Here is a 23,737-nt window from a genome sequence, read left to right on the forward strand (position 1 = left end):
ATATTTCTACTCATCGTCCTATGACCTAAGTTAATACTTTTATACTTACCCATTTCACAATAGAGGGTTGTGTGCCTACTCTGGAAATCACAGCTGGAAATGAAGTGTACTGTGTAACTACTGTCCTTTAACCATAATAGCAATTTTTAATATGAAGTTTTGTGAGTTTTTCATCGCATTATCCACGATTATTATTAAGATAAATGAATAGATGCCATCAATCCATTTTAATTAAAATGTGAGTGAGTGTGATACTGTTTACATTTTTAAATATCATTAAAAAATAATAAAGACTGGTATGCTCGAAACCAATATGAAAAAATATTCGTTTGATTAAGTATTTCAACTCTGCATAACTTACAGCGAAGCCCTATGTCGAACGTAATACGACGGGGCACAATGTCGCGTGCTTGTCCTAGACATACGGGATTAACCTTGAAACACTGTACAATCTTGGTCACTTCGCCATTGCCAATGTTGTTTTAAATAGACATCTTATTTTAAAAATTGGTATTTCACTATGATTAAAATCACATAATATTAAGATTCTGTTGGTGAGCTGTAGCCATGCGGCATCAATTGGGGTCAAAATTAATAGTCTAGCTAGAAAGATAGATCTACACTTGGCTGAGATTGGCAGTGGTCAGTAGTAGCACAAGTAGTAGTTTAATCAGTAGTATACTTTTCGGGCTGCTAGTTTATATGGTCATGGCCAGTACATAATTTTCGTTTATGGAAACTCCATTGACCATAGTCAGTGGTAGGAGTTACCATAGAGCGAAATGCTCATTTTTTGGCGGGAAGTTTAAAATAGTTGATAGAAGCGCGCGATCCACTTTGGAAATTGACTAGTATTTAATTAAACACTTGTTTCGTGGTTATGATAAAGTTAGGCCAATTCAATACTACGTAGAAAATCTCTCTTTAGACGTTTTGTGCACTGGCACTACAAAGATTAAACGTTCTGATTACAGCATTCCTTTTCCTAAACGGTGAAACAAAGGGTAAGTAAAATACAAATCAAAATGAAACAACAATATCACAAAATGTTTTATGTCATTATTAGTGTAAGTATGTACTTAATTTACAATTACTTACGTATATTTTTACTTCCTGCTCCAAATAACTACCTACACTAAATTGTATTTTACATTGTTCTAAACATTTTTTTTATAAATATTGTCTTCGCATTATTAAAGTAATTATAACATCACAGGATTTTGGAATTAAATAACTTTCAAACCATGCTCACAACACGATCAAAAAGTGATTAAAATTTGGCAAGGTTTTCTTATTACAATTATTAAAACAATACCGTTATATTATTTTAACATCCTCTTTTCACCAACAAAGAAAAACAGATTAATGGAGAAAAGCATAGAAGAAGCAGACACCTAAAAGATATAAGAATAAAAAGTTACCAAAACCTATCGATTTTGATCACCTGGAAAACTGTAAGTATGCCACCGACGTTTTGTCGGCAGATAGTTGGGTCCGATTCTAATTAGTATGAAGAATCGGACGATATCAAATCAGTGTACCTAGTGCCCACTAATGTGCGCACTTTCATTCGTCATTGTCCATAGTGATTAATAACACCCCAACTCAACTATCGGTCGACAAAAAGTCTGGAGTCTGCGGCTAGGCTTACGCTTTCATAATTCATTAGCTCTATACACATTACACATGTCATACATTTTATTCAGATTACTTCTTATCCGTGAAATTGAGATATCAAAAGTTACTTAAGTAGCTAATATTATTTGATTTATTGTTTGTTAAAATTAAAATATCATAAGTTTATAATGTGTCAGTAACATCATAGCCTTGTATTTTGATTATAGAACTACATTTCTATCGTTGGTATATTTGGATAATAGTAGGTTATTAATTTAAGTAGTCTTTCCATCGCCTTAGGTGTTAATTATGCAGAGAAAGTTAAACACTGACCTACACTCGGTTTCGGAATTCTGGTACAGTATTAATTAATTGTCACTTGAACAATCGTTTTCTACGATTCATTCAGCCAATGCAGTCAATCATAATTTTAATGCTTTTGTCAAACGGTGGTTAAAAAAAAATTAAAGAATATCTAAGTAGGTATTAACTTGAGAAAATTGGTCCCATAAAAAAATACTTACAAATAAATATCACTTACAGTCTGAGCTTTAGATGTGTGATGTAGATTGGTGCCTAAGAATATTTTAGACCACAAAATTACGAGTTATAATTAATATTTTTTTAAATTTAATAAATAATAGGCACCAATATCGTAGTAGGTATGTGAAGTTTGTTTGTGATGTTAAAATATTGCACACATTCAAATTATTTAAAACAATAATACTTACCTACCTGCATTTTATACTATTTACTTGACAGATAGTCTTGTTCGACACGGATTACATACGTTACAAGTTAGCAATCGAACACAATGCTCAGTCCATGTAAACCGATTGTTTCACGGTCCTGTCCCGCTTTAAAAATATACAATAATTTACTGCCAATCCGAAACAACTATGTCATCAAAATGGCATTACCATTATTACCTTACTACCTTCATTTAGTCATTTCCTGTCCCATGTTCCGAAAGTTGTACTGAAGCCCTAAGCTGTTTTGACGTTCGTTAAGAGATCTTTATTGGGCGGGACCCATCCACCAAAGGCTTTTTCAAACTCCTTAGCCACAGCTATAGTTAGATGGTCATTGGATTTATTGGCAGCAATTTGTATACCGACTGGTAGACCTTTCGGTGTGAAATCTATAGGGCACGCTGTAACGGGTAACCCTAACGCATTGAATATGGTGAGGTAGCTGCAGTTCAGGAATTTGTAGTAGATCCTGTAGTGCAGGTCAGCTGTGTAGGGGAACGTCGGGAAGAACAGGACACCGTCATCAGCCAGGACCCTCTGAAAAGCACAGAAGAACATTTATGTAGAGGGTCATTCCATCGTTTCGGGTGTTACGTTCGTACACACATATTCAACAATTTCATGTATTTTGAAATAGTATTTTAATAATGTTAGTGCCTTAATCTGTCCGTTTTTAGTTGTTTTATCTAAATAATAAAGTTTGTACAGCTTAGAATGTAAGATAACGAAAATATGAGTCGAAAAGTGTGCGTTTCGGGCGTTACGAGATTTTGCCTCTATGTTCTGACTGTTGCTGCATTTACTCGAAATTTAGCGAATTTTCTTAAGGAATCATACCTTAAACTTACAGGACTTCTAAAGTATGACATTTACAAACCATGTAACATACAATCACTGTTAAATAAAACGTTTTACTATTTTTTTATAAATTTTTTCTTTGTTTCGGGTGTTACAATGGTTCTGTTTCGGGTGTTACGAGTACGAAAATTCAACGCGTTTTATCGATAAAATCGGTGTTTTATTAGTCTCTAGGTACTACAAAATAAGGAGTACAACAAATAAACACAAATAGAGCGAATTCTGGTTTGAAATTACGAAGCAGCTTTTTTTAAAAAATATACAAAGTTCAAGTTTAATTTTTCCTCAGAATATAGCTTTTTCTATTGTTTTTGGCTTGAAATAGCATTACTTTAATTTCTAATTACGATATTTATTGGAAATGTCAAACATCGACACTTTTTAGCAATACCTTAATTTTAGTGTTAAGTCGACATTTCAAAAAAGTCTTAAATTGAGAAATATGACTCCTTTTCCGATGCCAGCGCTAGTGGGAGGTCAAAGGACCCTCACAGTAATACTTTTTCACTTCTCCAAGCAATATACACACATTATCGACATATAAATAAAAATGTAATACCCGAAACGTTTCGGGTGTTACAGTTTTTAATCAAGAAAGAAACATACTAAATTAGTATCATGCTCAGATATTAGTTAGTATTTGAAATCATTACTACCATGACCTTACTTTTACCAAATATTGTTACCCTAATCCATGTGTAAGGTACAATAATAAAACAAATACCTGTTTTTCTGTTTCGGGTGTTACATCGCCGAAGTAACAAGAAAACACACTTAAAACTTGATGATTATCCATTTTTTTGGGACTATGACGCTATCTACCAATACTATGATAAATACCCTCGAATCATATAGTGGCAAAACGTTTCACAGATTGATAGTTTTTTTTAAATCGTATTACCAATAAATATAGAGAAAATGATCATTCAGACAGTTGACTTAAGTATAGACTTTGAAGACTAATAACTTAAAAATTACTTGTTTCTTTCAGATTTTTTTTGTTGCACATTATAATTTGGAATGTTTACTTTCAAAATCCATCAGATTTAATGCGAAAAGAACATATTTGGTTTTTCACCCTCGGTAACATTTGTCATGGAATGACCCTAGAGTTCCATTACTGCATTTACTCAGAATATTCATCATCATCATCATCATTTCAGCCATAGGACGTCCACTGAACATAGGCCTCCCCCAATTATTTCCACAATGGCCGGTTGGTGTGTGGTCGTCAGTCGACCTTGTGGGTGGACGTCCTACGCTGCGCTTTCCGGCACGTGGCCTCCACTCCAGAACCTAGCTGCCCCATCGGTCGTCAGTTCTGCGTACTATGTGCCCTGTCCATTGCCTGACTCCTCATTTCTGATTCGATCTCGTAAAGAAACACCGAGCATAGCCCTCTCCATAGCACGCTGTGTAATTTTGAGCTTATTTATAAGGCCTATATTGAGAGGCCACGTTTCCAAACCGTATATCATGACTGGTAGCACACACTGATTGACTGACTTTCGTCTTTACTTACTTGAAACTCTGCTTTCACCTCTTCGAAAATCTTTATCATTTTATCATAATTGCTTTTTGGTAAAGTGTTAGACAACCTCATGAGAGGTCCATAAGCCACACACGTGAAGTTATTGTCTGTTAGGCCGACTATTCTCCTGAGGACTTCAGGCCACATTGACTTGAGTTTGTCGGGGTTCTCCGGGTCAGTGTAGATGTTGCGGATCTTTTTGAGGTGGAGAAGTACTCGGATGCTGATCTCCCACATGTGTTCGATGTTCTTGATCTTGAGCTGTAGGTTAACATCGAAAAGTTAACTTAATGGTAAAGCTAAATATGCTTGTATCATAAGTGATACAAGCATATTTAGCTTAGTACGAGGGGCTAACGGGAGTAATCTTAAAAAAAAGGTTAATTGATAGCTTTATGTACGAGTAATATTATTTAAACTTACTTAGTTATTTAAGGTCAGATAAACAGTTACTCTGTCTGTATATAGGTATGTGAATACAATGAACAATTTTCAAGGGCCAAAGCCAAAACTCACAACGCTTTTAAGTACAAAATCAAAGGAAAATTTTAGTTTTACTTACTTCTTGTACTTCAATGTTGTAAGTAGTTTTCATGTATTCCCTTGCTTTTTCCATAGCTTTTCTTACATCAGGTCCTATTGAATTAGTCACGTTGCTGTTATCCCCATTCATGTAGTAGTATTTTAGCTTAGTCACGTCCACCTGAAAATTAAAAATATGAAGAATAAATAAATCATCATCGTCATCATCATTTTGCAGCCATAGGACGTCCACTGCTGAACATAAGCCTCCCCCAATGATTTCCACAATGGCCAGTTGGTGGCGGCCTGAATCCAGCGCCTTCCTGCTGCCTTTAATAGGTCGTCGGTCCACCTAATAAATAAATGATTTACGGAAACTCACGCAATGAGCGGTTGTCTTGAATAGACGTGGTTGAATTTAAGGGAATCCGCGAGAAATCTTTTGGTAATTATTAAAATTGTGTTTCTCTTAATTTAATGTAAATACGATCCCACGAGGTAAGTAGGTATCCTACCGTATAATATGAGAGATGCTTACAGGCTTGTCCAAAGGTACGTCAGGGCCGCTTGGCTGCCTCAAGATTTTCAAAAGTAGGGTCAGGTCTTCGGCATAACGAGTTATGGGGCCAAGGGCGAAGTATTCTTCGAAGTCTTCGTCTCTGCTGTCTGGCACATGACCTGAAAGAAGATTATGTCGAATTTTGTCTCTTTAAGCGTCGCTTTATTTTAAAGATAAGTAATGATAATTATAATTTATTGGACTTGGAATCTATTTTTGGTAGGGCCGTTAAACTTTTCGCGAAGGTCGCGGGAGGTGCCTGGATGCGGGCGGCGCAGGACCGTCTTTGTGGAAATCCTTGGGGGAGGCCCAGCAGTGGACGTCAGTCGGCTGAAACGAACGAAAGTTAAACTTTTACTGTAGTTCGTAGGATCGTAGGTAATTCTGTAACGCGTGTTGCATGTTGTTACACAGTCGTATGCATTTCCGTATTAGGTAAGTAACTGAAGTACCGCTGGCTGAAGTAAGTATTACTTCTTGGGCAATTGACTAGAAATCGAGGCCGATGCATTGCCGTTTATGAATTCGTTACGCGTTCATTGTATGACCGTTAGAGATAAACAGAACTGATAGACATGTCACGCACGCTATCTAAGAAAGTAGAGTAGAAACAATGAAGGTAAGTGGCCTTATGCTATTGCTAATGTCAAGGTCCACACTCCATATTAATTAGAAGTTTTCAAGTTCAAAATAATAATCTACATTCTGTGCTCCTCTGCTTAAGTACGAGGTCCGGATTAGTAATAAGGAGTTGAATCTTGCCACTAAGGTATGATGTTCAAAATGATAGTAAGAAGATCAAATTAGTACGGCTTGCACGAAAAACTTTCGAGTTCGAATCGTTTGCGTATTCGAATCGCCAACAAAAGATTTACTACGAAAACTACAACAGCGCCCTTGTGTACGTGCGTAAAGTGAACTTAGTATGAGAAATGCTTGCATTAAACTTAGTTTGAAAATCAAAATTGTCACGTTATTGTTTAATTTAAAGGTTCAGTATCGAATTTTGTCGAATATGCAAACGGTTCGAAGACGAGAAAGTTGTTCATGCTAGAGGTATAGATGTTAAGAATTAGGTAATTATCTAAGTACATAGTTTTCATTTTAAGAGTGTGCATTTTTAAGCGCTTACTTACCTTCGACAGATAGCAGCCTGGGTGTGGGTTTATGTCCAAAGATCCCAGTGAACATGGGAGGCAGCCGCAGGGACCCGGCGATGTCTGATCCCATACCAATCACTGAAGCTGCAGACGATATCAACGCCACCTGAAATTATAGTTAAAGAAAGAAAGTTAGGTTTTCGATAAGATGAAAAGCAACTTTAAACTTAAACGGATAAGGATTTGTCACACTGGATGGTGAATAGATTTCGAAAAGGTACAGTTGTTGCAATTCACGAGAGGAAAAGTAAATAATTTAGTTTTGAAATAGGTTTTCGTACATTTTATTTGATAGAAAGAATAGAAAAGAATGATTAACGAAAACCTGTCATTCTTACTTCTTACATTTCAAATAAGTAAAAGTGCTTTTTTAAGCCTATTTACAGAAATAAATGAGTTTTATGAGTTTTTAGTTTTATCATTTTAAAGATAATGAACTAACCTCTCCACCCGACGACTCTCCAGTGGTCCTCTTCTGATCATATGGATTCATGGTGACTCCCACCACGTTGTTATACGTCTCCCAGTTCATGCACAGCTGGGGTGTGTTCGTGACTGCTATGGGGATTCCCCCTGCTGCTCGGGCCTGGCGCACTATCGCAGCGTCAGCTTTGGCAGGGTTTCGGTACGGGTAGACTGTTCCGCAGTCGTTGCTCATGCCTGGAATAGGTAAGAGAAAAAAGCTATTTAATTAATCACAACGTGATTCTTTGAACGTATTTTAATGTTGGCAGTAAATGTGATTTCGTTAAGCAGTCTCGCACAGGTAATTGTAAAGGTCAATTATTAAAAGTAAACGATCGAATTGTTACGAATTCTAAATGTGTAAGACTACGAAGTATGGTTGACTGTACGAACTGCAACAGGTTGTTGAACTATCCGAAATTCTACTGAGATAACGAGACTTTTAACTATGTACGTAATAAATTAGTTGATTACAAAATAATAATTTAGTTGATTAAGATCATAGGCCATAGGATCATAGTCCACCTACAAGGTGGACCGACGACATCGTAAAGGTAGCAGGGAAGCGCTGGACGCAGGCCGCTACCAATCGATCAACATGGATTGGGGGAGGCCTATGTTCAGCAGTGGACGTCCTATGGCTGAAATGATGATGATGATGATGATGATAGGCCATACTACTACACCTGGATCGATATAATATGATCAGCTACGTGCATATCATGATCGGCTACGTGCATATTCTGATTGGTAGGTATTTTTTGCAATGTTGCCAGCCACAGTGTTGCAGCTACATAATGCAAATTAATATCGCCAACGAGGACTGGTCGTTTTCTTATACATCTCAAATGTCATTCCATTATGTAGATATTAAGATGATGTAACGATAGGTAGTGCGTTAAATTGCCATTCACTAGGCCATGGTTAGTGCGGGCATCCGTTCAGGCAAGCGGCTGATTGGTGGTTTGTGTAACATTGCAAAACTCATTGTTAACTTCTAAATTTGCCCGGTGCACTTGGTAGGAGTTAAGTAACCGATACGATTGAAAGATTTTGCACCACTGTTGCTTCTGTTTCTATTCTTGTTGTCTCTCGTAATCGTATATTTCAGGACAATGGGGATGTATACTTAACAGTCTTATATTTAGACACTCTTATATTTAATCCAACAGCTACACAAGTGTAGAGTGCTAAGTTGATGGTTTTTGTACCATACATGATACAAATCTTTAGGTGATAACCGTGTCGCTACTAGACGACGTGTTTTTTTTTGTTAATTATTTAACAAACAAGATTCTTAAAGTAAACAAGTTTTATACTGATTTTGAATACATTAACCTGAAGAGGTTTTTCTATTCGAAAATTTTATGTACCCGGACTTCTCAAGGTAAGTATGTGTCTAACTACATCTACCAATGGTTTGACGCACTGAATGAGCTTACAATGTCAGCCGCTTCTTACCTTCGACAGCGATACTCTCTTTCACGGTGAAGGGTACGCCCAACAGAGGGTATTCCTTCGCCAGTTCCTCTGGAGTGCGGGTAGTTGACGCAATCATCTTGTCTATGGCCCGGGCTTCCCTCAGGGCTGCGTCATACCGCGGCTCTACGATGGCGTTGAGAAACGGATTTACTTCTTTACACCTCTCTATGTATGCTGTTACCACTTCTTCTGAAGTGATCTGAAAATATAATAATTTTGTCAGTTAACTGAGTCTCTTAACTCTGACTGTAACCTTTATAATTTTCATAAAGAATGCGTTATCGGTTATCGCTTACATAATAATAAAATAATATTTAGTTTAATAAGTGAAGTGCATGAGTTTAATAATACAAGTATCAATGCAAGTTTTAGATAAAGTAAACTGGTGATAAAATAATTTATTAATAAAAATAGTGAACAGGATCTTGCTCTTGAAATAAAAATGTAGCATTTACCATATTTAGAAAATAAAATAAAGACCCAAGACCCAAAAGTCCTTGGACCCAAAAGCAAAATGAATGTACACTTGCCTGTTTGTTTCTGATCATCATTGTCAAAGTAGTAGCAGATTTGAACAGTATGGGGTTTACGGGAGGCGGACATTTTCTCGTTCGCTTTATGCTTAGAAAATATGTCAAAGGATATACTATGATCGTCAACAATGACACCAGGAACCGGAGGAACCTTCGCATGAATCCATTCAGCATGTTAGTCTGTGGACAAAGAAAGATAAATAAATATCTCTGGACTTTTACATAGAAGATTTACAGACAATAGATAGTCACGTTTGGGTTGAGCGGGAATCGACCCGCGATCGTACGGTACGCGTGCCACCAGGCCGGCCAAACTCCACTGCATACAGTAGGTAATGTAAATATAGTTTGTAGCTAGATAAGAATTCGTAAACCCAAAATATTTTTATCTGTAGGCCATTTCACGACAAAATAACATTATGTAACTGTTGGCTCATTAGCTGAACAGTAGGTATGTACCTATTTATTGTTTGACCCTGTCGATTTAGTTATTGTATATCGACAGCACATCATACTAAACATTTTGTCGCAAAATAGCTTCTATTACAACCAAAATACCACAGTTTTTAGCTTGATACGTTGCTGATACCTTTCACGCACAAAATGTATGTACAACCTCAAAAGTTCATTCTTATGTTCAAAATTCAAATAAATGTTTGTAGTAAAAGTAACACTTCTTGGACTTAATTGATGCAATGCCAAGGAAACTTGTTTGTTTGTAGGTACATTGGATGTTATGTAAACAGATCATTATCATTATAATGGTTAACGTAGGGAAACCGGTCGAGCGTGTGTGAAAACCTGTCACTATGACCCGCATTACGTTTTAATTTCATTCAGTATAGGTAGGTGTTTTAGATTTCCAGTAAATATTTCTGCATATCTATCTAGCTTTCACATAGATTTAAGCAGACAAGAAGAATTAATTAACTCTCTATACCTACATAGTTCCAAACTCAGAATGCCTAGTTCCGATTCATAAGTCCGACACAGAAAGATAAACTTATATATATATATGAGTGATTAATATTAGCATTCAATGTGGGTGCATTTTGAAATAATAATCTGAATAAAACAAATGAAAACTGTATAAATAAAAGTTTAATTCAATCACAAGGAATTTTTGTGTAGGAGAGATGAGTTCAATGCTTTCGATACTAATATTGGCATTTTGATTTAAAAAAATATAAGTAAGTAATTTATAATTACGACTACTTAATCTTGGAGACTAGTCAACTACTGACCGTGGAATGCTACTTGTCTATACAAATAGCTATATGAGTTTTGAATTATGATTGATATTATGAATGACTAAATTTATTTCTTATCTACTAGTAGGGCATTAGTTTCAGCAATCGAGAGTGGAATGCAGCGACATTTGTGAGGTTATTGACAGACGGTCAAAGATAAAAACCGGAGACAGACAAACCGATAACAAGCCTAAAATAATTAATGTTTTAAATTGAACAAACTAAGTAATTAAAATGTAGGTAGAGTCTAAGGAGAGAAGACGTCGTCTGAAGCCGCCAGTTTAAGTGAGTAATAATAAATACGAAGAAGAATATTAATATGTAAGCTAATAATAAGCAACTGGCTGTACCTCAGTAGCAACAACTCTCATAATGAACCCAAAAACTTTGGATATAAAATTTTGAATTTCCATTATCGGCTTTTCCAAGTACGGTGGATACACCAAATGGTAGCTGTTCAAGAACACTTCCACAATAACAAACAGCTGATAGATAACGGCACTTATAACAATCAGCACTGCACGCGTACAAACTTTCACGCCCGCGTTAAAGCAGGAGTTGAATAAATTATTTAAGAACCGAATCATTTTTGTGGGAACCAAATAAGCGTCTGCCCGCCACAGATTAAAGGAATACACTGGGAACGAAGGTCGGGTCACAATGAACGGGCTGTTATCGTAGATTAAACTACAATAACGTTAGGTATTCTATACAAAACGTAATGATTGCATCGGATTCGCGAGCGCATCTTTCAAGAGACTTTATCAATGGAAGTTTTAGCGAGGTCCGTTGGGTAAATTTTGGTCATTTTTTACACTGCGCCTCTACTCCCAAACTAAGCAAAGCTTGTTATTACTAGACAACTGGTATATTATATATTGTATAATACTTCCAATATATATGTATTTATATATTGGAAGGGTGTTTTCTATTTTTAATACCTACATACGTATTAAAAATAGAAAACACCCTTCCAATACAAACAAATAACGAGTATTCATGCACACAAATGTTTTTACTGAACGGGAATCGAACCTGCGACCTCGGCATAGTAGTCTACAGAGTCCACGACTACACCAAATGGCCATGTTCTAATATTTAAATACCAGATTAGACAATAAATTAGCGTATCAATGATTGATAAGAGCCACCTAATTTTACGCGTCGTATCAACTGTAGGTATTCGAATCTCCAGTTGGTTACTACATATTACGTGATGATAAGAAAAGTTATTGTGTAACAACAGTGTCTAAACTATCTCTGCAGTGCACGTGCATAATATTAAGATTTATCCCACTCATGTAACTTGATTAATTATTGCTGGTCTGTTAATTAGACATTTGATAATTATCAAATGTCTAATTAACAGACCAGCAAGTGTGTAAGACAATTAAGAATTGTACCTACTTACATGACTTTAGATTCACCTTATGTACACCATTTCATTATTTTTCATGCAAATCTTACTAACTTGCCTAATTCATTGTTCAAAAGTTGGATAGCAACTCATGCATATTTGTTATAACTATACCTATAAATAATAAATGATATTTATTATGTAAAAATTTTGGTACGCGATTACTCCAACATACCCACTTATTCTTGAACTTATTGGCTTTGTGCTCATAATAATTTATAGCTCTAAACTTGTTCAGAACATAGAACTGAATCAAGTCCCAGTATTGCTATTAACAGAATGGAATCCCACCCATCCAGTTTGCGATCGTTGCTAAATGACTGTGGTAAATAATCCTGTTTGAAGAAAAAAGGATAAGAATAATTGTCCTTGATAAATGAAAAAAGGAAAAATAAATAATTATAAAACTTGTCCACTCACACTCACACAGCGCCAGCTAGTCCCAAACAAAACAAAACTTGTACCTATCACTCCTACCACGTTAGGAATTTATTTATAAGTAGGTACTCTTTATACTTGCATTGTTTAGGTAACTGCCCTGTTCTAAAATATAGATTCTCCTAAAATCGAGATTTTCTTTATGGATGTTTGGATATTTATTTATTTTTTTATTTATTTACACTTTTGCACATACCACTGTACAGTGGCGGACTTAATGCTATAATTAATATTAGGATATGTAGTTTCGGTTATGGATACGGTTACGGATATAGGAATAATATTATACCGGTTTCGGTTACGGTTACGGATATTTTTATATTTCGGATATCCGAAAGTTTCGGTTACGGTTACGGATATCTGTGCTTTAGAATGCAATTTGCAATAAGTAGTTGTCCAACATGGTTCATTCATGGCCGCACACTTTACATCGAATAAAAGGTAATAAAAAATTAAAAATGTATACTTGATGGCATTATAAAGGTAAATCAGGATATATGCCTTTACATAATGCTATCAAAAAAAAAATTTAAACTGCCTATAAGTATAAGTATCCGAAACTATCCGAAACTTTTGAATCGGTGACGGTTACAGTTTCGGATATTTTTCATTTCGGATATCCGAAAGTTTCGATTACGGTTACGGATATCCATAGCATCCCTGATTTTCTTTGATCAATCTCCGCAGCATTAGTCATTCTGCAAATATTTCTAAACATTTTAAATCGATTCAGCGTCGAGTCTGAAAACGATACCTGCATTAAATTAAGGTTATGGCTAAATCCGAGAATTTTAATGCATTTACATCGTCCTCTAAAAGGTCCGACCAATTTTGTGAAGGGACTTGTTTGTTGCGCGATTATGAGTATTAGGTATAAGTTGGGCAACGTGAGGTATTGCTAAAAGCCTTCTGGTTGGTCAAGCGCTTACAAAACCGCGGGCGTTCTCTCGATCTAGGCTAGTGTCGTGTCGTATGACAGTGTCGATTAATTTGTAAAGTAAGAGGTAAAGAAAAAATTAAACTGACATTAATGTCATTCTTTTTGTTTATAGGAGGAAGTGCTTTACGCATCCCCAGTTGTTATAGTAGACGTTGCAGAAGGTATAAAGAACGCCTTGAAGAATGGGTTTCAGTTCCATGAGGCAAGCGTGCCCACTTAAAAGATCTCTTAGACCGCTATTGGCGGGATTACGGAGGATCGCTATTTCAGTGGACTCCTTTTCACTATCACAAATTTCCCAAAACCTAGGTTGAAGACCTTTTTCCATATCAATTAGATACATAACAAGAATCATACTTAAGTGCATAATTATCTACAATACCTACTTACTTTGTATTATGTCCATGGCTACACTTGATATTACTTCGTCACCCTATTAAAATATGCCCTTAATTGGATTCGAAGCTGCAACCGCAGCTGGCGTAGTCTAGCCCCTTACGCGAACTGTCATAATGAGTGACACAAAATACACCAATAAGGCTGAGTTGCACCATCAAACTTTGACCGTAACTATAACGATAACCGGTGATTTTTGTATGGAGTTTGACAGATTTTTGACGTTTGTTACAGTCAAAGTAAGATGGTGCAACCCACCCTAAATGTATCAAACGATAACTTTAAAATGTTAGAAACTCCGCCGTAAGGAGAACAGGATTACGAATTATTTAGGAAGTTCAATCAAAGTGGAAAATATCTAATTGAATGAAGTAGGTAAACAATATCCTTTTTACACAACCGTTAATTTAAAGCAGCTCAATATAATAAAACGCGTTTTGTGATTGTTATATTTTTGTGGCATTGAGTTCTAGGTCTACTTCCACACAAATAACGAGTTTCATATACTTTTAACTTTTGAAATTATTATAATTATTTATATTATACTTGCCCAAAGCTTAAAAGTAGAAGAACAGGTTTGATAGACAATTGGAAGGATTAATGTCCATGTAATGAAATTGGTTATCCCAAACCAGAAATAAAATACAAACTTGAAATATATGTTGGCTTGCAATAAAATAATACTTCGCAGCCTAACCTACATTTAGAGGCAATTTTCTCCACCGTTGCTCTAGTAGAGCTGGCAGATGGATCTTATCATATACCTGTTTTTGCCGTTATAGTTACATCTGCAGGTTACATACATTAGTTATCTAAAAATAGACCATAACAAAGAGAAGGAGAAGGTGCATGATTCCATGCAATTCACACAACAAACCAACAGTGGGCCGAGTGTGAGTTTACATCAAACGCGCTAACTAGTGAGCCCTTTTAAAAAATGTATGGAAATTTTAGTTTTTGAACGTTTCCCGCTAGGGTCGCTGTACAATCCGTCATACATTTAATGTAATTTTTTGACGCGCTAGGTAGCGCGTTTGATGAAAACTCACACTCAAGTCCTCAGGTAAAGGAAAAAAATCATATTAAGTTCTAGTGAAGTGAGGCGACGCGTTTTACGGGTTAAGTATAGGTACATACTACAAGATTATAGAAATTGGAGAATTCGATAGACAACCAGCAAGTTTTCGAGTCAATATCATAATCAAATAGTAGATGTGTTTAATCAACAAAGTATAAATATAAACAATAGATCTTCAACTTATTTCTATCATCATGGTCATCTCGAGAGTTTGTTGTTATTTTTGAAAGAAATTGCGTAAATAATAACATTTTTGTATATTTTCGTTGCGAAACTGAACTGGCGAGCGTGTGATGGCCATTACACAATAAAGTTATGTTAGGCCGCCAGCATATCAGACTATGCATTTGTTGCAAAATAGCACTAATATCAACAACATAAGATACATAGTGTTATCTTGGTGGGCTAGCGTTCGTTACTTTACGTTGGACTTAATTGCCGTGACGCAAATTTAGCCAAAATTAAGAAAGTCACATTTGCAAAACTGACACTTTCGAGCGAGATGTCTGCATAATTTTAATTTCTGCCACTTAGAAAAGGAAAAATTATTACATTATTGTACAATGGAACGGTAAAAAAAAAGGCTGACTGAAAGGCTTTCATTAATTTCAGGCAAAGTAAAGATCTTGTGGATTCAATAAAGTTATTATTTATTTATTTATTCATGTTTATGGAAATAAATATCCTTGGTCACTTTACAAAACGAATCACAAACAAAGCTAAATCATGGGAAAGAGATATTGATATAGACAATCATAGAAAACACCCAGACTAATATTCATTTGTCTCGGAGTAACCCATTAACTCCGATAAGAATTGTGCAAAATGATAACAATTCAATATTAAAAAAATCCATTTGTTATGTTAAGTAAACTTGTATGTATTATAAACAGTTAACTTTATAGTTAACCTTTTTTGTACCTGTTTAAAATGTTTACACTTATTCGAGGTAAAACATAGAATCCATTGTCATACTTGAAAGACACAAACAAGTGGTAATATGAAAGTCAAAGGTCCTATGAAAAAATGTCTAAACCTAAACTTTCTAGCTTTATTGGATTTCAGTCTCAGGGACATAAAATATGGCCTTACTTGTCAGCCCGCCTGGACAGCATAGCATCCTCCATTCTAGTAAATTAAAGAAGGTCGTGGTTCTGCAGTGAAGACATTTAGCCATTTAAGCTTAATGAAAATAATAATTATTATTACTTAGTTAATTTTTCAGGACTTAGTCTACATTTACCTCTAGTTTTCACAAATTGCCGTATCTTAACCAATCAACAACCCAAGTTATTTTGCATCAGATCATGTCTCTGCGTTATTTTTAAAAGTAATCCATAATAATAAGTCGTAAATAATAAATTTATAGATACTACACGCTATATCCTAACATTTACAAGGGAAAATGTTGTTTAATTAGAAACTGGCAGTAAAATAATAATTATACCTAACTATAGTTAATAACATCATTTTGAACAGACCACATTATAAACTTTGCCCTCGTATGAGACCTGACCTGACTTGTTTTTCTTGCTTTGTTACTGTTACCTACATATTTCGTCAAAGACAGTTTTGAAAATGTTTATTTACTTATGTATTTGTTGTATTTACGCAGGAAGTTTTACCTTGACTATTAATTTAAATTAATTCATAACAACATGTCGAATGCTTTGCATTGAATGACGGTATCTAACTATATGTCTTTAAAATATCGGTCCCTTAAAGATTTTTTTCTACTTCATCATCATCAGGTCACTTTTCACCATCAATCCCTAATTTTTAAGTGACCCCTATGGTAACACATAACAGGAATTGTGTTTTCATAGGGGTCACTTAAAAATTAGGGATTGATGGTGAAAACGGGCATTCTCCACTAGAGGGAGAGCACGATAATTACCAGAGGCTATTTTTAAAGGAGGATTTGGTCTACATTCCTCGCGCTTGCCAGACAGGTTGCGAAGACCTGACTGTTTACATATTTCTACCGTAGTCTCCTTTTACGGGAAGAGTGGAAGAATGTAACCACCATTTTACTTTTCTTGTACTTATTTGGCACTATGCTTCACCATTATTAGATCTCTTGATTTCATAACTAATAAATACGAATTTTCAGATCCTTCGCCTGAAAGAGTCAGTTTACGAAGGCAAATTATATTTCATCCCCTATTACACATAAAGTTTATTTTGCAACGCAAATGTACTAACGATCCTTTTTTTTTTTTTTTTTTTTTTTACCCAGGAAAATGGCCTATCCATACCTACCGCCGGGGGACGGCAGGTTATGTGGGGCTCGAACCCACTAAAAACCTGGGGTGTTCCCTCTGCCGCATAGTGGTCGACGCCTTGGGTACTAGAAACGACCAAGGCGCCTTCCGCGGACGTCCCGCCCTACACGGCGGGACCCAACACGCCCCCACTTAATGGGGGGCCGACAGGATTAGCCGGGACCACGAGGCCAATCCCGTCCGACGGCGGTGGTAGCCTGTGCAATGCAGGAGGAGGCGCCCCCGCGTCTCCAGCCTGCTGGCCACCACCAAGGGGAGGAAGAAGCGAACGGTCATACAACCGCCTTCTAACTCCCCTCCTCCGTCTGCGAAGCGGGGGTGCTGAGGGGTCGTCCTCGCGTTCCCGCTCCGCCGCCTCCTTCTGCGAAATGACATCTTCACAGAAAGAGGCAACGGCCTCCCAGGCCTCGTCGCCACCGAGCATAGCGGTAACCATTCTCGGGAGTGAGAGGTCCTGGCCAACCACCGCACAAAGGACACGGCGCTGCTCCTCCCAGCCTGGACAGACTGCGAGGGTGTGCTCCACCGTGTCCGCCGCCGCGCCACACTTGTGGCATGACGGGGTCTCCTCTCTCCCGATGCGATGCAGGTACGATCCGAAGCAACCGTGCCCGGATAATACCTGCACCATACGGTAAGTGAGGAAACCGTGCGGCCGCTCTACCCACTGGTTGATCACCGGACCCAGAGCGTCCAATGATCGGCGCCCAAACTCTGCTGTGGCCATGTCCTCTCTCCACAGACGGAACATCGCCTCGCGAGCTTCACGCCTTACGGCGTTTATCTCATCCGGGGCTGGGCGTTCATCTCGCGCTCTCTGATCCGCCGTCCATTTGTAGACGGCGGTCAGGACCCCAGCCTCCAACTCCCATGGAGGGGTTCCGGCAATAGCACATGCTGCGGCGTGTGCTACCGTGCGATAAGCCCTTGCCACTCGCTGCGCAATGGCTCGTTGAGGTCTTCGCAAGAGGGCCGCATTCTTCCCTTTTGATAGGGAGTCACTCCACACTGGGGCACCATACAAGGCCATACTTTTAAGTATGCCTGCGTACAGGTGACGGCATTTAGAGCTAGGCCCCCCCAGATTTGGGAGGAGCCAGCTGAACGCATCAGCTGCCTTAAGAAGGCGCGGCGACAGCTGTTCAAAATGTGAACCAAACTGCCACCGTCCATCAAGTATCAGCCCCAGGTATTTCATTTGGGGCTTTACATCTATTCTAACGCCCCCGACTACAATGTGGGCATTAGGAGGCGCGCGCTGCCGAGGCCCCGGAAAGAAGAGGGCCTCGGTCTTTTCTAGTGCCACTTTTAGGCCAAGGTTTTGGATTCTACGGGCGACCAAAGTGCCACCTGCTGACGCCAACCGGGCCGCCGCAGCAAAGCTCCTCCCACGAGCCGTGACGAGGGTGTCATCCGCATAGCATAAAATGCTCATTCCCGACAGGACGACCCCTCTCAACAGCCAATTATATCCGAGATTCCATAGTAAAGGCCCAAGAACGGACCCTTGTGGAACCCCGGATGCGACCGCACGTCGTTGCAGACGGCCGTCCTTGTCCACAAAGACTATCTGCCGATCGGTCAGATAGTCGGCAAGCAGGTCCCGCAAATATGGGGGTACTCCGTGATATCGGAGCGCCTCTAAGATTGTGGAGTGGGGAATGGAGTTGAAGGCATTTGCAATGTCAAATGATATAGCCAACACTCCTTCTCCCCTCTCTGTCGCCTCCTTCGTAAGGGTTTTGAGCCTTAGCAGGGCATCAATAGTTGATCGGCCCGACCGAAATCCAAACTGAGCATCGGAAAGATCCGGACCAGTCGATGCCAAATGCTTTTTGAGGCGGTAAGCAATAATCCGTTCAAAAAGCTTGCCTGCTTCATCTAACAGCACAATCGGTCTGTATCCTGATGGTGAGTCTGCAGGCCGGCCTTCCTTTCGCAGGAGACACAATTGCCCCTCCTTGTACGGTTTCGGAAACCTCCCCGTTGCAAAACAAAGGTCGAAAAGGTGCCGGAATCTGTCTTCAAAATACTTTGTAGCGATGAATAGGACTCGGGCCGGTACACCGTCCGGCCCTGGCGCCGTTTTCTTGCCGCGGAGACACAGCGCCGCCGCACCAAATTCCGCCGGCGTTAACGGGTCAAACCCGATGGCTGGAGGACCACTCCCTACTGGCGGATTCATTATGGGAGGGATGAAGGCCGAATTATCAGGGAAGTACTAACGATCCTAGGTCCTTCCATTTGTAAACTAAGTTAATCAAAATCTGGTCAGTGGCTCTGAAACTGACCGTTACTTTCGCATTTAAGTATTTATAGGTAATGAATTGAATTGAATGAAGTTTTATGTATTTAGTACGCATTCTGAAATTATACCTAGGTAATTAAAAATATGTATATTACGTCGTGTGTAGTGTTTTTGAATATATCCAAGAACACGTATTTTCCAATTGACGATTAGTAGCTTTTCAGAAAGCTTCTAAAGTTGCGTATATACTTTCTTTCCAAAGCTTACACGAAGCAAAAGTTCCATAAAGCTTTCAAAACCAGTTCAACTAAAGTTGACTGAAAACTACACACATGAGCGTAACTTAAAAAATATCAAAATCAAACTTTCACTTACAACTTTTTGCGTGCACTTCCAAAAAATAAAAACACAACACTTCCAAGTTAGATCGTAACGTGCGCACGAGAACGGTGCGCCGAGCGGACTCGATACTCGATGCGCAGGAGTCGATGTCTGCTGCGTATTACAGAAAGTAGACGGCCCGGTGTGCGGTAGTTAATGCACTGTGCACACTGCATGCAGTTAGAATTAACTGTACTCGGATAACCGGGCTAGATTACATTATTGTAATGTTATAATAATTGCAATCTTGGAGTGGAATGCAACGGTTTAAATGTTGATGTTGATTGACACCATTTTAATGCAATTAAGGGACGTGGTTGCATTTATTATTGCAATTTTCAAATAGTTATAAATTAGAGATGCACCGAATGTAGATTATACTTCGTCGCTGCATCCTCGAGATTTTCATATTTACCAGGTAGTCCACTTCTCATTGTACTAGGCATCGAACATTTTAGAGCATACAATACAAAAAAGTACTTGTTGTGACTCGATATCCGGCGGTAGTGGGGCACGCTTACGTCACACTCCTCCAACCGTCGAGTCGTCATTCGCTTCGATAGTGCGGGCATCGTAACATCGAAATTTCTCGTTCGTGCCGCAAAAATTAAATTAAATTAAATTGGAATAAGTGTGTGCTTCGTGTGTGTTTAAATGTGAAAAGACCATAAAAGTAAACATTTCGATAAAATACACAGTTATTACGTCGTCTAGAGCGACGCGACATTTGGAGGATAATAATGGCTACCTGTTGGGGAATCAGGAGACCGGATCAAGGCCGCAAGTAAGTGCTCCGCCAACGAAAGTGCCTGCCAAGCTGCAGTCTGCGAGGAATCGCGCCGTATTGCAAAAAACATCACTCATCGTGAATCACAATGATGACTACGACCACTCTGGCAAGAGTGTACCGACCGAGAGGCAGATGAGTTTGGGGAATATTTAAAACAATTATTTTGTTTTTACCCAACTGTAAAAGGAATGGCAAAATGTTTTCGACTATGTTCAATCTGTGCTCGTACATAGGTACGTAATATATTGGATCCTAATTTAACACTGAGTTGTGCTGTGATGTGAGTTGTGCTGTGATGAAGTTCATACCGTGTTCATGGAATCTTACCTTAATGCTATTAAGGTAATCTATGTATTTCCTAAGAGTAGTGATGCGATTACTACCGAAATACCAAAATCGTAATAAAGAACCTCGATGCGATTGAGGTCAAATACGAATCTCTTAGAGTAGTGATGCGATTACTACCGAAATACCAAAATCTTAATAAAGAACCTCGATGCGATTGAGGTCAAATACGAGTTTCTTAGAGTAGTGATGCGATTACTACCGACATACAGTTCACAAGAACAAAAACTCGCTGCGTGCCTCCGCACGGCGCGCCTGCCGTGACCACTGGCCCCGCCGAATATTCGGTTCAAAATGTACCGAACCGAATATTCGGCCGAATCATTCGGTTCAAATTTGATTAAAACTTAAATTACCAACTAATGTTGACTCTTAAAGTTTCTATAAATTTGTTTTTTAATTTCATTTGTGAACGGATGATATAATTTGTTTATTGTTGATTTTAAAGAATTTTATTTGACTTACATTGAATTAAAACTACAAATAGTTATAACAATTCCTAGTTCACCATTCACTAGCATACCTACATTCCTAGATAGATATTTATTTAAAAAAACTTATTTGATTTTATAAACATATTTGAATACTTGTGTTGGTTCCTTAAGATAGTAGTTATTACATTACAACTATTCTAAAAAAAGTTTTCTGAAAATAGTTGTTTGTTACTCAAAGCAGTTTTGGCAGTGTCCTTAAATTTTTCAATTTCATAAAAAATAAATTTATCTTTTTATTTCACAATAAATAATTGGTACAAGTAGTTTCTGGTTCATTTTCAAAAACTATAAAATACTTTCGCTATAAACCACACTTATTTAGTAATTAGTTAACCAAACTGTTTAATTAAATATTATTTTTTTAATTGTTAACAATACTTTTAATATTCGGTAATTATTCGGCAATTCAACCGAACATTCGGCCGAATACGAACATGAAAAAAATATGCCGAATGTACCGAATACGAATATTCAACCGAACATTCGGTGCATCTCTATTATAAATGTTTAAAATAATCTTCATTGTATGATCTATCCATTGATACGATAAATATTTTAAAGTGTGTGGCTATTTAAAATAGCTTAATTTATTAATGTGTGTAAGTCACTACTTGCACACTTTTAAAATATAGCATCATTAGCATCACTATGCTAATATTTTAGTTACAATAAAATTCTTAAGCTTGAGCGCCATATAATTTTGATATAAATATTTAGTTGACAATTTACTCCTTGCATATTTGGTTACGTTATATTTATGCATAGCTGGGCATTAACTCGTTAATCCGTTAATCGTTAATTAACGAAGTTAACATTTCTATTAACGGATTAACTTTTAAGTTAACTTTAAAAAATGTTAACGGACTCGTTAACATACGTTAAATTATCCTAAGTCCGTTAATCGTTAATCCGGTACCTACTATTTACCAAAAAGATACAGCAGGCACGCTGAAAAACGCTAAAAAAACGCGTTCTGACAAGTACGTTCGGGCTTCCAGAACTTACAGAACCCAAAACAACAGTTTTTGTAACCAGATCACTATCGTTTTCAGCCAAATGACGTCCACTGCTGGACAAAGGCCTCCCCCAAGGTTTTCCACAATGAACGGTCCTGCGCTGCCCGCATCCAGGCTCTTCCCGCGACCTTCACCAGATCGTCGGTCCACCTAGTAGGAGGCCTGCCCACGCTACGTCTTCCAGGCCGTGGTCGCCACGCGAGAACTTTCCTGCCCCAACGGCCATGGTCTCTACGAGCTATGTGCCCCGCCCACTGCTACTTGATTTTAGCAATTCTGCGAGCTATGTCGGTTACTTTGGTTCTCCTGCGGATCTCCTCATTTCTGATTCGATCACGCAGAGAAACTCCGAGCATAGCCCGCTCCATCGCCCTTTGGGTTTACTTATGTAAGTACGATGACAATGCAATGTTTTGGTACCATTGAGCTGGTCTGATGATGGAGTCATGAGGTGGCCATAGGAACTCCTAAATGAAACGGCGGCATCGCATCGAATTTTGGTTCGTTGGATTTGTCTTATCGAGCACTTTAGTACTAGATGATGTCCAGGGTCCTGATGATGGAATCAGGAGGTGGCCATAGGAATTCCTAAACGAAACGGTGGAAACTTATCGAGTTTGGGTTTGCTGGATTTGTCTCTTCGAGCACTTTGGTGCTAAATTGTATTGTAATTGAACCAAGGCTCTGGGATTAAGATACTACTAAAAAGTGTAAAATAAAATTATAATAATTAAAAAACTTTTTTAAAAAGAAGCTTTTATTCTGAATTGCAGTTGTACTAAAACGAAAAAAATAATTGTACTTAGGCAAGGTTCAAATAATTTCGAAAGCTTGTAGCACAAATATAAAAGAGGAATAAATTCCATGCGCGATACAAGCTTTCGAAATTATTTATACCTTGCATAAAATTTTTTTTTTCGTTTTATTATTGTGTTAACGGATTAACGATTAACGTTAACTTGCGTTAAATCTTGCGAAATGTAACGTTTTAACGTTTAACGAAGTTAATTTTTTTATTAACGGTTTAACGATTAACGAAGTTAACTATTTGATTAACGGTGCCCAGCTATGTATTTATGCTAATTTTAATGACTTAAACCTCTACTCGTAGTGCGATTTTCTTGATTAGGTTTGTCAAATTTATCCAACCTGTCCATGTTAATCATGACATCATTGAGGT

General features: G+C 37.8%; 1 protein-coding gene across 5 annotated transcripts; it reads right to left on the reverse strand.

The window, feature by feature from the left end:
• Positions 1 to 1,058: 1,058 nt before the first annotated feature.
• LOC114352633 (fatty-acid amide hydrolase 2-B) lies at positions 1,059 to 20,024 on the reverse strand. 5 transcript variants are annotated; one of them, XM_028304302.1, is made up of 9 exons: positions 19,907 to 20,024; positions 9,477 to 9,659; positions 8,926 to 9,145; positions 7,442 to 7,659; positions 6,976 to 7,105; positions 5,819 to 5,958; positions 5,321 to 5,461; positions 4,750 to 5,019; positions 1,059 to 2,906 (listed from the first exon to the last, which is right to left on the reverse strand). In XM_028304302.1, the coding sequence occupies exons 2-9, from the start codon at positions 9,651 to 9,653 to the stop codon at positions 2,604 to 2,606; spliced, it is 1,599 nt and encodes a 532-aa protein (XP_028160103.1). In that variant the 5' UTR covers positions 9,654 to 9,659; positions 19,907 to 20,024; the 3' UTR covers positions 1,059 to 2,603. The 5 variants fall into 5 exon arrangements, with proteins under 5 accessions (XP_028160103.1, XP_028160105.1, XP_028160104.1 ...); XM_028304304.1 differs by lacking the exon at positions 19,907 to 20,024 and adding an exon at positions 13,915 to 13,932; XM_028304303.1 differs by lacking the exon at positions 19,907 to 20,024 and adding an exon at positions 12,141 to 12,244.
• Between the last annotated feature and the right edge of the window lie 3,713 nt (positions 20,025 to 23,737).

Source organism: Ostrinia furnacalis, unplaced genomic scaffold (genome assembly GCF_004193835.3).
Source record: "Ostrinia furnacalis isolate ACB-3 unplaced genomic scaffold, ASM419383v2 OfSCF1411, whole genome shotgun sequence".
In the NCBI taxonomy this organism is placed as follows: domain Eukaryota; kingdom Metazoa; phylum Arthropoda; class Insecta; order Lepidoptera; family Crambidae; genus Ostrinia; species Ostrinia furnacalis.